General features: G+C 42.3%; 1 protein-coding gene across 4 annotated transcripts in view; it reads right to left on the bottom strand.

The window, feature by feature from the left end:
• ncm (pre-mRNA-splicing factor nucampholin) overlaps positions 1 to 16,385 on the bottom strand; it is a 113,537-nt gene that overhangs the window by 28,411 nt on the left and 68,741 nt on the right. For all 4 annotated transcript variants that reach the window (XM_065425874.1, XM_065425875.1, XM_065425876.2 and 1 more), the window contains 2 exons: positions 9,052 to 9,197; positions 3,532 to 3,609 (listed from right to left, as the gene is read on the bottom strand). In XM_065425874.1, coding sequence (XP_065281946.1) covers positions 3,532 to 3,609; positions 9,052 to 9,197 — 224 coding nt within the window. The remainder of the gene's footprint in view (positions 1 to 3,531; positions 3,610 to 9,051; positions 9,198 to 16,385) is intronic.

The following is a 16,385-nucleotide window of genomic DNA, read 5'->3' as shown; positions in this document are numbered from 1 at the left end:
ATGCCATGTCTTTTTTTTTAAATGTGCTTGTTACCGCTGCCTTTCCACTCCACTGAACTTGCCAGTATCTTTAGCATCGACAAGGTCATAGAGCAAACCATCATGACATTAGTCAGGCAGCGGACTCGGGCGAGCGTCTCAGCGCGCTTTTTCAGAACATCGCAGACCGGTGCCGTAGCAAATATCTCCCTCGTGTCTGTGCTTCCTGCATACCCAAGTTGTAGCCGATAACTGTTTGCCGGTTTTATGTTTCGTGAGCCAAGCTTCACGCAGCTTTTTGTCATGCGGCTCAGGTGAATAAGGCTGATACAGGCCTCCGTTACGTGCGTCCGTCCCTGGGGCACCGAGCAGTAGCCTACCATGTTGCGCGCCTTCAAAGGCAGCCACTGCCTATCGTAGTGCTTTGAAGCGTTGTAAAGGAGACACTCGAAGCGGGAAAATTTCGCCACTAAATGAGGACCGCAGCGTACGAGGGAATTTAAACTCGTTTTCAGCTCGCTTCGGCACTCCCGAAGCAGCCGACGCGGCCGCTATGTCCACGTGATCCCTCCTAGCACGTTACGCCGACGGTGGTGCCAGCTTTTCCAGTGGTGGAGCTCGAGGCCAATAGTTAAGGAATACGTACAGTGTCCCGTGACCATTGCCCCTTCCTGTGCTTGTTATGCTATGTAGCAGTTCTGTAATGAGGCAAAGCTGACTTTCGGGACCCGGCATTATGCAACGCGCCATACTTCCCGAACTCCGAAGCCAATCGCCAGTACCAGAAAGGCGGAGTCGGTGACATTGCTGACAGCGGCGAATCCTTGCAATAAAAAACACGGCACTAAACGGCAAGAAACTTAATAGTGAATGTCGAAGCAGCTACGCCTGGCGTTTCTGCGGTGATGGCTATGGCTGCCAGCGGATCTGCATGAGAGTGCCAGTTCCAGGTGGCCAGATACTCAAAATCGAAGGTGGTGGCTTTGACTAATGCCGTTTTGGACCTGCGGTCACGGCAAGAAGTCCGGACAACTGGACAGCGAAGGGTTCTTGCGTCCGAAATGTCAGACGTTCTTATACATTGACCCTATGGGATACATGGTGGTGCCGCGAAGCTGTCGGACGTGTGGAAGTTGGTCGTTGACTGTACAATGGCAACTCCTCTAGCCGTCAACACGGCGTCAACGACAATTCGTTACGATTCCTCTCTATTTTACTTGAGCCAGCTAGCGTTATCGTGACCTTCGTTCCCTTTCGATAAAGTAACAGCAAATTTTCCCCGATAGGAGCAAATATTCCCTGAGTTGTACCTGCGTATTTCCCGACTATTCAAAATCCCTGAGCATTCCCGGTTTTCCCGGTTGGTAGACACGCTGCCATGGAAGTGAATGCCGCCTATCTTGCCAATGCGGCAAGACTGAGTCGCGTTTGATTGCCAGCTCCTGATAAAGTTACAAGTGTTTGAAAACGGCAGACAAGTTGCATGATACCACACAAAGCAAAACCTTTCTTTCTTCTTCTTTGCTCTCTGACCTCCCCCTCTCTTTTTTGGTGGGAGTGGGGATGGGGGGGGGGAGGGGAGGAGTCAAGGCAGAGCGTCATAAGCCCGACTGGCAACAGGAATGCAACTGGTGCATTGATGCAGCCGCTCTGCTGCTTTGACAACAGTCATTGTTTAGTGCTACGGGAGTGCCACAGATTCGGCGGCGGCTCGATGGTTCGTATCATCTGCTGCGGCATGAAAAGCAGTTCACTAAATTCGGAGTTTAGCATGTTGTAAGCTAATGGACTTGGGGCCACGATTTTTGAGAAATTCAAATCATTGTGAAATTAGTATCAGCCGTGGTCGTATCACCTGAGATTCTACTGTAGTTAACATTTTAGAATACAATTTGTTTTTTATATCAGCTTAAGATAGATTCAGGCACACATTTTCCCGCAAAACACAAGTCGTTTCTATTCACTCATTATTTGTATGCCATAGTTGATAAACATTCGAAAGTCAACTGTGTTTATTGAGGTTGCAAAGGCTTTTGAAAAAGTCAATCCTGCTTATTAAAGTATGCTTAAGCTCTCCACACTGAATCTTGATCCTAAAGTAATAGCTTGGCTTGAATACTTCCTAACAAGCTGCTTTAAGTATGTCAAAGTTAATGGTTACGACTACCCTCTAATTAACATAGTACCGAGAGTACTTCTTCAGTTTAGGTCTGCTTTTGTTTTTATTATATATTAACAATTTGCCAAACAATGTATTTAGGAGGAAGATGTGTAATGGTGCCAATAAATATATTTTGCCGAAGGACTTGAATAACGTTAGAAGTTGGTGCAATAAATGACTCATGCATTTTAATCCTAACAAATGCAAACTAATGACTGTTTCCCAGGAGTGCAAAAGTTTTTCTTCATATAAACTAGGCGACATTGAACTTGAACACGTCTTATCATACCGATATTTGGGCGGTACTATTATCTTCAATCTAACATGGAATACTCATATTAATATGATCAGCAACAGTGCTAACCACACATTGGGATACCTACGATGCAACTTTAATAAAGCCCCAAGTCCACTCAAATTGCAACTCTACAAAACTCTTGTACGCTCAAAATTAGAATATTCCGCCACCTTCTGCGATCCTCACCAAGCAACTCTAATTAGGTCTTCTGGATTATTTGAAAATTACACCATTCATTTATTTTTAATTACCATAGCGAATCAAGTTTGCAGCAATCAAACAGCTTGTCACTAAAAAACATATCTCTGTGCTGCCAGTTTACCCACCTATACCTTTTTCACAAGGTCTACCACCATTCGTTAATGCATAGCAAACTTGTCATGCCTCCCACTTATCGCTAATCTCAAACAAACACTTTTTCTATTCCTTTATACAGCACACATCTAATGATTGTAACCACTTTCCAGTCAACATTGCATCTATGATTACTCTGTCTTTTGTACTCTTTATCAAGCATGTTCACTGTGAGAATATTGCATTATCATTTGGCACATCCCCCCCCCCTCGATATTTTTTGTTTGTGTAAGGTTACCATACTGGTAGTCTGTTCAATATTTATATTGCATTTACGTTTTGCAAGAAAAATTATAAAACATTGTTACATTCTGCTACTGTTCTTTTTTAAATTATTCAATCCACCTCCCTCTGCAATGCCTCAGTGCATGAGGGTATGTCAAATAAATAAATACAAAATCCACAAAATCTCAAATGGGCTTGATGCATTATCACTATTTATTCAGTGAGTTTTATCCTTTTCACTCTTGCCCTAAACACATTATTTATGAAGAGAAAATTCTGTGGTTTGTTGACAAAATGCACAAGGCCATATTCAATGTCATTCCTTGTAGCAAAGATTTTATTTCATGCCATTTATAGGTCATTTCTCTCACTAACCTCTCTTAGCCGCATATGAGGTTTCTACACAAACAATTTCTTTTATATTTTTAAAATGTAAGTAATTAAATCAGTCATACTTCAAATTTCTGACAATGACAAAAATATAGTGCACTCACATGTGCAAATAAATACATACCTGGGCCAACAGTCCAAAGAACTTTTCATATGTGCGTTGCTGGGCACAGCAGTCAAGAATCATATGGCACATTTCGCTCTAAAACACCAGGAGAAAAGCAGAAGTGCTAAGTACTTGCAACAGAGAAAATACACATGTACCAGCTTCCTCTTTATTAAAAACACAGGTACAGGAGTGGGACTGCCCTGTCATGGAGCAATTTTGGGAGCAAATAAAATTGCCTTTTGGAGCTGCTTGCAGCAGAATAAATTACATTTTGGAGCAATCTGTATAAGATAAAATTTAATTTTTAAGCAGTTTGGAGCTGGCCAATCTGAATTTTAGTGTAATAATGGAAAGTGGAATATGGCCAGTGCACTTCGAAACTAAGACAAAATAGAACAAACCAACAAGAGCGCTGTATGGCAACTGTCTTAAGGAAAGTCTTAAGCTGAATTTTGAAGAGATTACTCTGGTGCAGAAACAGTTTACTGCATGAAAACTTTGGTAATAGTGCCTGTAGATATTTAATTAGTGATCGAAATCACAAAAACATGCATTCTGCATTAGCAAGTCCAAAATTTCAGAAAGTGGCCCAAGACATTTTTTATAAATACATTTTCTTTAATCTGCGTGTCTATGAAGTTGGTATTTCCGAATTCACTGAGTTTTCCAAGTTTTCCCTGAGCACCTTTGCAATATTCCCTGAATGAGCCAGAACTTTATTGTATGTCAAGATGGGCGACACCATGTTGCCCGATCCTGTCACTCTCGAGTAAGCATGTTGAAAAAAAAAAAAAAAAAGATTTAATCCCGTTTGAATAGTTAGGAGCAACATCTATTTTATTCAAAAAGAAAACAGAAAGGTGATAATAAAATGCACAGCGGAAAAAATGGTAAAACCCAGTCCAAATCGACTCGAACATATTCAAATACGAATGAAAAGAACATGCATACAGAAGTAAATATTTTCGAATATGAGCTATTTCTATAGCAAGCTCCTCGGTATGAGGCCTGAACTTTGTCACAACTAAGATTCTCTCTCAGCAGCTGGGAAGACAAACTCAAATGTCCTGACATACTCTCTGCCGGTACACAATATTTCAGTGTTGGGTTTCACTGCTTTAAAGAGTATATTTTGGTTAGGATGAGGGACACCTGCATCTCAGCGTCAGCCAACACTTTTTCTTGAGCTCAAGCTCCTTCAAAGAGACGGCGGCTTGCTTCCTTTCTTGTTAATGCCTCAGTGCGTCGGTCCTTTCTGTTTTCATCCTCCTTCCGCCACGCGTTTGCCCCATGGATCATTTGAAGCATCCTCTTGATCAGTTCTTGTTAATTCCTCAGTGCGTCGGTCCTTTCTGTTCTCATCCTCCTTCCGCCACACGTTTGCCTCATGAATCATTTGAAGCATCCTCTTGGTCAGTTGTACAGTCAACGTCCGATTTTTCGGACTCCCTAGGGGCTGCAAAAACGTCCGAAAAATTGGGTAGTCCGAAAAAAATAAATGCGTGCAAAAAATACAACTGCCCTTAAGGGCTCAGGCACGTCCACAGGCACGTCCAAAAAAGCTCTTGAGGCCTGCCAGCCAGTACGCTTAAGGCATATCGGTGCTCGTACTGTGACAGGAGATGGGGGTGCATGAGTGTATAATTAAGGAATACATAATGTGTCCCATGACAATTGCCCCTTCCCACGCTTATGCTTCACTGCGTAACATTACTGTATTGAGTTGAAGCTAACTTTCAGAGACTGGCATTACGCAACGCGTTGTGCCTTGCGAGCTTCGAAGCCAATCGCGAGGATTACAAAGGCGGAGTCAGTGCCATTGATGACAGTGGCGAATTCTTCCAATTAAAAACACGGCACCGCACAGGACGAAGCTAGCGAACATAGAAGCAGCTAGGCCTAATGTTGCGTGGTGGTGGCTACGTTTGCCAGCGGATCTGTGTGTGAGAGCACCCATTCAAGGCGGCGAGATAATTGAAATGGCGGCGGTGGTGGCTTTGATTAATGCCATTTCAGAGCTGCAGTCAGGGCAATATACATAGACTCTATGGAGTATGTAGCGGTGCCGCGAAGCCTTCCAAAAGTGCCCTCCAAACTAGAGTGTGTATGTGTGTGTGTGTGTGTGTGGGGGGGGGGGGTATTTATTTTTATAGATGCAGAAGCATTTAGTCGGAAGATGTGCATTCACAGCCTTTGACTTTACACTTCCGACTTTTTTTTTTATGGTGGGGGCAAATCAAGGGCAAAAATAGCTGACATGGCACATTTTGACTTCAGTTTTGGCTGTTTTCTTTGGTACCCAATGGCAACACTGTCCATAGAACAATCCCCTGCAGCACTCCACAGGATATGAATTGCTCCTCGCTCAGAGTATTCCCTACTCTCGAATGACCAGGCTTTGGAGGAAGACATAGTTGAAATGCAAGATGTCCCTGCTATGCCCATACCTCACAAATGATTAAGAGTAACTGCCTGCAACACACAACTATATGCTTTGGAAATAGCTATGAAGACTGCAAGTGTCAACCGCTCATCTTCCTGCTATGTTCAATGTGGCTCAGCAGCAACAAAGCATCTTTGTTCTTTACAGTTGAACGCATCTACAGCCAAATCACCTGTATAACGAAGGACTAATTAGGTCCCGGCTGAATTGCTATCTTTCATATGTACTGTGAACACCTCTACAACGAAGACCACAGCAATGAATTTGCCTGTATAACAAAAAAATTTAGGTGTCCCCGATAATAGATTTGTTGTGTGTCAATCCAGATTTGCTGCTTTACAATGAATGCCATATAACAGTTCCTTCACTCAGGGTGTCTACCAAGTTGACATTTCCAAATTCCCAGAGTTTTCCAGGTTTTCCCTGAGTGCCTTTCCAAAATTCCCTGAGTGACGCAGAACTATGTTTTATGTCGAGACAGGCTGAAACCATGTCGCCCGATGCTGTCATTCTCTAAAAGCATGTGAAAAAAACTTTAAAAAAAAAGTCTTGATCCAGTTGAGCGCTTTCAGACGCCAATTTATCCTGTGGACTGAAACCTTGCTTTCACCACATTTCTTGCATCTTCAGAATCATAGAAAGTGTACAGCTGCAGGAAAGATCAATAATTTTCCATTGCTTGGTGAGTTTTGTCAATTTTAGAGAATGTGGACTCTATGCGAAAAACTGATACAGCAACATCAAATACGAGGACATTTCCTATTTCCTGTTTTGAAGAAGCTTGAAAAGCACTTTTCCAGCCACTTAAGAATTATGGCTGGTGCATGACATAACAATGAAAGAAGTGAACCCGCCACACACAATATACAGAGACAGAGTAACAACACCGAACTGTCTACTTTCCGAATAATTTGCTAAAACATTCTGCTTGTTATTCAAAACTGCAGCGCAATTCCATTCATAAGTGTTTCAACATGTATGCAACACATTTTAATATCATTACTTTCATCAGTGCTTTTGCTGTTGACGCACCATCTTGCTTTACATAATTGTGCACACACAGTGTCTGAAAGGGTTGATACTAAGGAGTAGTGTTTATTTTATTCAAAAAGAGAATAGAAGGGAGGGGCTAGTAAAATGCCCAGCAAATAAAATGTTTTCGAAAAAAAATTGCAAATCGAGTCGGACATTCTCAAACACGAATAAAAAGGAGATGCATAAAGAAGCAAATATTTTCGAATATGAGCTACTTCTATCAACTGATAGCACCTCAGTGGTATGAGGCCCGAACTTTGTCACAATTGAGATTCTCTCTCAACAGCTTGTAAGTCAACTTCAACTGTCCTGACATACTCTCAGCCCACGCACGATACTTCAGTGTTGTGTTTCACTGCTTTAAAGAGTTTATTTTGGTTTGCATTAGGGAAAACTGCATCTTGGCATCAGCCAACACTTTGTTTTTTTTGAGCTCAAACTCCTTCAAAACGGTGGCAGCATGCTTCCTTTCCTGTTCATTCCTCAATGTGTAGGTCCTTTCTGTTTTCGTCCTCGTTCTGCCGCTCGTTTGCCCCACGGACCATTTGAAGCATCCTCTTGCTTAGTTGTACAGTCAACGTCCGTTTTCCTGGTTGGTAGACACCCTGATCACTGCTTTCTGCAGATGTCACCAAGGTGCGCTCAGTGCTAGATATGCAATTGAACAGTGTGTCAATGTTAGAAGTAGTCCTGCTGCGTTCCTCCAGGAATTGCTCAACTCGTACAGTGCTTGTTAGAGCACATTAGCAGGTGTGACGGCTGACGAATATGTCAAAATTGATGACAACGTGATGATGTAATCATAACTGACAATCTACGTCTTGAACGCCAGCTAAGGAAGAAAACGCACGAATGTCAACGATAGAACAGTGATGAAGATCCTGTAAACGAACGAAGAATTTCGTAAGCAAGAAGAGAAAAGAAATATTAGCGGCACTAGACTGTTTGCAACTTTACTTTATGTAGCTGCTGCATTTCACGATGGAGCATGCTGTGAGCCGCAATGCTATAGGGTTGGCTGCAGTCATAAATTCTGTCAATGTGAAAAAAAAAAAACTACTTTTTTTCACTAAGTTTCTCTTGAATTCATGTGAAATAAAGGTTTTCTTTTTTTGAACATGCTTAGCCTGGTTTAGTGCGAGCGGAACAGTGCGCAACCTTTACAATGAAGTACTGTGGAGGTCCCAAGCATTCCATTATGACGTGTTTAACAGTATATTTAATGAACTTATTTAAAAAACTACTGTTACTCTTACTGCCACATGTTAGCAAATCCTCTGATAAGTAACACTGGATAGCACTATTTCACATTCTACCTGTGAGTCATCAAATATTCAGGACACCACTATTAACTTCCCTAAAGCATTGTCCTGGCATTTCACGATTTCGTGAGCTTCTAGGTTTCACTACAAAAACACAAAGTTCAGATTTTATTTGACAGGCAGTGCAGAGGCAATCAGCTGGGATACTAATTCGTTTCGATGCAGATTCATATTCACAACACTGTATAAAAATGTGCCATAGAATTTTTTGGAAGCCAGTCATAACAACTATGTCATGGCCAATGGTTCGATAAATACTGCTTTATAGTACATGAGGCACTATTTATTCCGAGGTATTTAAGTTCACTGTGCATTTGGGGGTTTTGTTCAAACTTCCAAGCGCAAAACCTAAGCTTTACCCTAAAGGCTATGCTGTAAAGATAATTGGTAAGAGAAATAATTCATCTAGTGCTGGACTGTAATGGCAGTAAATTTCATTATGATGAAGTGAAAGTATTGGAAAGAACCTGCTGCCAGCTCAGATCACAGAACCCATGGCTCATTATAATTTCCCCAAGACTGTTGCCATTTACAAGCACTCTCCAAACATCCTGATTGAGCAAGCTCTAATGTGGACATAAGTAAAACTTTTTTTTTTTCGTCACACAACTTTTTCATGCTCATGACCAAATCCTTGCAAACCACAGACCACACGCTGGTTAGTGACTGCACAGAGCGCACACAGAACAATTAGCCATCCACGTTACTATCATATCATATCATAGAGGGCCTCACCACTTGTCCAGGCTTCAGCTCAAGCTTGAGCAACTTGTGAGCACACTCCTCAAAGTTGAGGCTTGACTGAATTGTCAAATAAATGGTTCGTCTGAGAGCCACCAGGTTAGTCTCCGTGTTGTCTATTATCTCGCCATTCTCTTCCGCTGAAAAACAGCAACAAAACAGACAAATTATCTACACTTAATCACATCATAAGGAACAACATGACACCTTGAATGCAGTCTCTTATTTCACGATCATAAAGCTCCTTGGACCCTCCTAATAACCAAACATCTTCTGCAAGACATCTTTACTACTTTCCAAATATATCCCTTTAAATTTATATGATGCAGAAAGAACTTTAACGGCCTTTAACATTAATCATGAAAATACAGCTACTAATGTACTGCCACATACTACTAGAAAACTGTCAACACTTGGATCTTGTTGCACCTGTGCAACAGAGAGAGAGAGAGACGGAGAGGGAAAATCCTTCTCAGTAGGACCATTTTAAGCCTTCAACCGGAAAGCCCAAGATGTACTAGTCCTGTAAGTTGGTATTGATATCACCAAGAAAAAAAGAACCTGTCCACACCTCAGTTATTTTTCTTGGCTCACAGAGAATGGATAATATGTGTTATCTAATTTGCCACGGAGCATGGGCACTCATGCATTTCATTCTGTAGTTTACATTCATTTCACTCCATGTCTTCAGAGACATTTCTTTAACATGTTTATAGAAATTCACAAAAGCTTTCTCAGTAGCTTTCGTCATTAAAATTTTAGATGAATACATGGTATATATTCATCTAAAACAACACATATCTTTCAGGTCTAAGATGCAAAAGCTGAGAAAAAAGAAAGAATGCACCAATTGGCCCAACATCTTACTTCCTATATTTTTGAATTGGGTCATTGTGTACAAATGAATAAAAATTTATTAAAATGCATGCAGGTCTCTAGGAAATACCTTGAGAGAGTAAAAAGTTTAAGTATTCTATATGGATTATCACTAATAACCTGGAATTATAACTCTCTCCAGAACAATAAGTCCCTTCACTTTACCATCAATGAGCTAAACAGCCAATCTGACAATTTTGCAGGGTGTCTACCAAGTCGACATTTCCAAATTCTCTCGAGTTTTCCAGCGTGCCTTTGCAATATATAGGAATGACCCAGAACTTTGTTTTATGCCAAGACGGGCTGACACGCTTGTTAAAAAATAATAAAAAACTACTTAATACAGTTTGAATACCAAGGAGTAGGGTTTATCTTAAAAAGAAAACAGTAAGGATGGGTTAGTAAAATGCACAGCAAATACAATATCTTCGAAAAAAAAGAAAGGTTAATCCCATTGCAAATTGAGTCAAATATATTCAAATACGTTCAAATACGAATAAAAAGAGATGCATACAAGCAAATCTTTTCGAATATGAGCTATTTCTATCAACTGATAGCAAGCTCATTGGTATGAAGCCCAACTTTGTCAGAAGTGAGATTCTCTCTCGGCAGCTGGAAATTCAACCGCAACTGTCCTGGCATACTCTCAGCCGGCGCACAATGCCTCAGTGTAGCGTTTATGCTGTAAAGAGTTTATTTTGGTTTGGATGAGGGACATCTGCATTTCGGCATCAGCCAACAATTTGTTTTTTGAACTCAAGCTCCTTCAAAGAAGTGGCGGCACACTTCCTTTCCCGTTCATTCCTCAATGCGTCGGTCCATTTGAATTCTTGTCCTCCTTCCGCCATGCGTTCATCCCGCGATACATTAGAAGCATCCTCTTGGTCTGTTGTACAGTCAACGCTCAATATTTCGGACTCCTTAGGGGCCGTGAAAACGTCCGCAAAAATGAATGCATGCCTTTTACTGCCCTTAAGGGCTCAAATCGCCATAGGCACGTCCGAAAAAGCTCTGAAAGCCTGCCAGTACATTTTATTAGGCGTATCGGTACTCGTAATGTGACATGAGATGGCGTGTGCACGCATGTATAATTAAGAAATACATATTGTGTCAAGTGACAACTGCCCCTCCCCTTGCATGTTAAGCTTCACCGAGTCACATTTCTGTATCGAGGCAAAGCTGACTTTCAGGAACTGACATTATGCAACGCACCGTGCTTTCTGAGCTTCGGAGTCAATCGCGAGGATTACATATGCTGAGTCGGTGCTATTGCTGACAGTGGCAGATTCTTTCAAGGAAAACCATAGCACCGAACGGCAATAAGTATAATAGCGAACGTCGAAGTAACCAGGCCTAGCGTTGCCGCGGTAGTAGCTATGGCTGCCAGTCGATCTGTGAGCAAGAGCGCCGGTTTGAGGTGGCGATCAAATCAAAACGGCAGTGGTGGTAGCTTTGATTAATGCCATTTCGAATCTACGGTGATGGCAAAAAGTCCAGATAATCGGACGGCGAAGGGTTCTTGCGTCCGAAATTTCAGGCGTTTCTATATATTGACTCAGTGGGGTAAGCGGTGTTGCCGCAAAGCCGTCCAAATTATCAGCCACGTCACATAAAACGGGCGTCCAGAAAATCTGTCATTGAGTCTACATTGGCAACTCTTCCAGCCGATGACACGCCGTCAAAGACCCGATTCGTTACGATCCCCCACTTGAAACCAGCATTAGCACGATTTTCGTTCCCTTTGAATAACATTTGCCAATTTTCCCTGATAGAAGCACAAATTCCCAGAGTTTTCCTCAAGTATTTTCAGACTATTCAAAATCCCTGAGAATTCCCAGTTTTCCCAGCTGGAAGACGTCCTGAGTGAGTGATGAATAGATTATCTATTATTGGCCTAATGCCACCAAAATCACAAAAGCACTCGGCTGTCATAAATACACAGCCCAGAATATTTCAAACAAATGTCTATTGGAAAAAGAGCTTGGCTTTTAAAAATTTTGCACAAATTATCAAAATAATTGCCACTGGTTGTATCCTAAAACTACAATAACTTGATTCTTGTTACTAGAGTGACTCAAAAATAAAGCGAGAACGCTTGGCTTTATATTCAACAAGAGCCATCTTTATTTAAATTATAAGGCATGAGTCTGGATGTACCAATTTGCACAATCTAATTAACTGCATTTATGTTTTAACAGTGAGCTAAAATACTTAGTTGCAATAATAAACAAAAATAGGTATTCTACTATACATCTTTCTGCACCCACGCACTAGCTATAGTAACATTTAAAGGTGCAGTGTTCAAATTACGACTGGAAACGTTCACTGCTTGGAGAACTCTCAAGAAGATCTCTGAGAAACGTTGGAATGAAAAGCTGGCAAAGCATTGAATTTGTAACCTCGTCTGTTATTTTACATTAACTACTGCAGATGTCATAAAGGGGACCTTGGCTAAAGAATGTTACAATGCAAACAGTGCCAGAACATGGATATTCTTTGTAGAAATTTGAAATTTTAAGCTATTGGTCATACCGAGTGGTTATTACGTTTGCCACCTTCTGCCACAGCTCTATTACTACATCCGCGGACAACTTTGCTTGGCTATGAAGCAAAGGCTACGAAACCAAAATGTGCCTCTTTCGTCGCTGCTGGAAATAGTCCTGCAGTTTAGTTCATTGTTTCTTTACAGCACCTAATTTGAAAGATATGTAACAGTCACCAGTCTGCTACTGGTATTTTATTGTATTTTCAGTTTGCCTTTTCAATTTTTTGCACACCTGAGACCGACGCACATTTTACGCATGCCTCAAAAGCAAAATGGCCCCCGCATCTTCTGGCGAGTGTTGCTCACTTGCTGTCCTGCCGATCAACTCCCCTCAGAAGCTGTTATCTAACTTCAGCAACAAAAGACTGTTTTTTCTTGTTTTAAATGCGCCAGTGGCCAGACAGATACCCAGATTGTGGAGAGGATCTAGCATCTTTAGTGCACTCGCGGCAGCACAGTGATATACCATGGCAGCATAGTCCAATTGTGATCGAATTAAGCTCCTGTAAAGATTCAATAAACACTTTCTGCCGCTAGTCCCTGTTGTGCGGGATAGGATGTTAAGTACATTGTTTTTAGACATAGTGCTTTAAGATATTTTATGTGTGAAATTAAAGTAAGCCTGTAGTCAAGCACAACACCTAGGAACTTGTGCTCTTTGTTCACAGGTATTTGTTGCCCATACATTTGGACAGAGGGATCTGCAACAAGCCCTTTCTTCCTGGTGAAAAGAACACAATAACTTTTGTTGGGGTGCACTTTTAACCTGTTTTCGTCCGCCCACTTAGAGACTTTGTTCAGGCACTGTTGTACTCGTCTCTCACAGACTATTAAATTGCAGGATTTGAAACCTATTTGTATGTCGTCTACGTCAATGGAATAAGAAATAGCTGGTGATGATGAAGCACAGAGTGTGTTCATCTTAACGATAGAAAGTGCGCATCCCTGAGGTACACCAGTTTCCTGTATAAATGGGCATGACAGTGCATAGCCTATTTTCAAGTGGAATGTGCGGTTGTGCAGGTGGCTTTCTATAATCTTTAACATATTGCCATGGATGCCTAGCACGGACAGGTCGCCCACGATTCTGAAATGCTAAGTTGTATCGCACGCCTTTTCCGTATCGAGAAACACAGATAGGAAGGATTGTTTATGTACGAAGGAGTCGCGAATGTTTGCTTCAATGCGTACCAGATGGTCGGTTGTACACTGTCCTTCTCTAAAACTGCACTGATATGGATCAAGAAGTTTATTTGACTCAAGTAAGTGTAAAAGGCGACGGCTTACCATTTTTTCCCCAAAAAGTTTACATATACAACTTGTGAGGGCGAGTGGGCGGTAGCTTGTTACTAATGTGGTGTCTTTGTTTTGTTTCAGAATCGGAAGGACAACCGACCCTTTCCATGCAGCAGGAAGGTGCCCGGCAGCCCATATAGCATTGAAATGTGTGAGAAGCGTCATTTAAGTATCTTTAGGGACGTCTTTAATCATGTTGTACATGATCCTGTCAGGTCCAGGTGCAGAGCTCCGACATGCAATCAGGGAGGCTCTCAAGTCGCCAATGTTAAAAGGCAGGTTGTAGGGTTCGCTCAGTCCGCATTTACAGTCGACAGCCTGGCATTCTGTTACTTGTTCATGCTTTAGGAATGCCTCAGAATAATGATTAGAACTGGAAACACGCTGAAAGTGTTCTCCACGAGCATCAGCTTTGTCTTCCAAGTTTTTCGCTCCATCATTCACTAGGGACAATGGATGAATTTGTTGTCCCTTTAGCCTTCTCAGCCTGTCCCATACTTTACCTTCTTGAGTATACCAATTTATACCAGAGAGAAACCTCTGCCAGGTTGCCCTCCTTGCCTGTTGTCGCGTCTTTCTTCCCTGGGATTTAACCTATTTAAATTCTATTAGGTTTTCGGCCGTAGGAGATTCACGTAGTCTGCCCCAAGCTTTATTTTGTCTCCTCCATGCCTCTCTGCAATCGCCATTACACCTGGGGACCAGTCTTTTGAATGAAGTGCCACTTGTTTGAGGAATGAACTTTTCAGCGACATCAATGATAAAAGCGGTACCACGAGTATGTAATGCTCGGGAAGCTGATCAATGAGGTTATAAAAGTCTGTTTTTTCCAGATGATGGTTCGGGGATATATAAATGGAATATACAATGACCAATTTATTAAAAAGAATGGCCCAAACTGACACTGCCTCAAGGTGCACCTGATGGGTGATGTGTCGGCAAGCTACACATTGTCAACTACTATGATTACACTGCCGGAGACATTAGCCTCGTCTCGGTCTTTTTGGAAGATGCTATAATTAAGAAGAAAATTGGTGTTTGTAGGTTTCAGATGTGTCTCTTGAACACACAGCAACTTTGGATTGTGTTTGTGTAGTAGTTCTATAATGGCGTCGAGGTTATGAAGAAGTCCTCTGACACATTCCATTGTAGTATTTATGTTTCCACCATGATGAATGTGTTTGGTGCTGTGTGTTTAAGAGACGGAGATTAGCTCACGGGCCCTTTCCAGGCACCGTGACGTGAGGTTTGTCTTTTTTGGAGCGATCATGAGACTCTCGCCGCTCTTTAGTGGCGCCGTCTGGCTGGTCGTCGTGTCCATTGCCTCCTGCGAAGTGCTAGACACCCGCTTTTGTGAGCGATTTGTTTGTCAAGAAGGTCTCTTCTCAAGGGTCAAGGCCCTTGAGGCCATCAGTCCGGAGGTCGATGGCCCCTCCTTCTCGGAAGGCGGAGCAGCGCTGCCCCCTGAAGCGCCACTTCGGCAAAGATATTCTTTGGCAGGAAGGATAATTCTTTTTGATTTTGATTGCCACCACTTTTTCTTTTTTCCAACATGGGCAGGACCGCGAGTATGTGGTGTGCTCCCCTTCACAATTCACACAGTGTGGAGTGTTCTCACATGACTTGGACGGATGTTCATGGTCGCTACATACGGCACAGGTTGGTCGGCCTTGGCAGTACTGAGAACTGCGGCCGAACCATTGACATTTAAAGCATCAGAGGGGATTTGGGATATACGGCCTGACCATGATCTTCACATAGCCTGCCTCGATTGTCTCGAGAAGAATGCTTGAATTGAATGTGAGAATAAGATACTTAGTCTGTATTTCTTTACCATCGCGCCTCATCTTGATTCGTTTTACACTGATCACATTCTGGTCACTCCAGCCTTCAAGTAGTTCAGACTCTGGCAGATCAATCAGGTAACTATCAGATATGATACCAGAGCAGGTGTCCGCAGTAAGATGCGGCGTCACATTCACTGGAACGTCCCCAAAAGACACAAGATTCGGCAGCCTTTCATACTGATTCTTAGCTTGGAGTTCAAGAAGGTGATCTCCACTTGCAAGTTTGCAAGCTTTAAAGACTTGGCCTAGAACTTCAGTTAGTGATTTCGAAACCAGGAAAGGAGAGATCATTCTCGCTGACTTCGCGGTTTTCTCGGAGTGTATGACATGAAATTTGGGAAAATTTTCACTCTGACTGCCAAAGAACCTAAATACTTCTTTGGTGCGCCCTCATTTGTGAGAGCGATCAGGAAGTGGGGCAAAAGAACTTGCCATACATATGTGCGGAATTTCAGCAGCACCGCCAGCCACCCACTATGGAGCCCAACAAGGGGTGCTACAGGACCATGAAAAGACATATCCTGCATATGCCAGCTGTATGACACTACTATAACCAAATCTGTTATAACCAAGGTTGACTATCCCACACAAGGGTAACCCTTGCTGCCTGGAAAAAGTGGAAGTAAAAGGAAGCCAAGATCAAAAGTAAGAGAAAGATGAAGATTAGAGAGGAGGATAGGAAAAGGCAACTACCAATTTACCCCCGGTGGGTCAGTCTGGGGGTGCCGTGTACGTGAAGCCGACGCCAAAGAGGCGTGCTGTCA

The sequence above is a fragment of the Dermacentor albipictus genome, chromosome 1 (assembly GCF_038994185.2).
Source record: "Dermacentor albipictus isolate Rhodes 1998 colony chromosome 1, USDA_Dalb.pri_finalv2, whole genome shotgun sequence".
Taxonomy (NCBI): domain Eukaryota; kingdom Metazoa; phylum Arthropoda; class Arachnida; order Ixodida; family Ixodidae; genus Dermacentor; species Dermacentor albipictus.
Note: the sequence above shows the minus strand (reverse complement) of the source record. Positions and strands in the feature narration are given on the sequence as shown.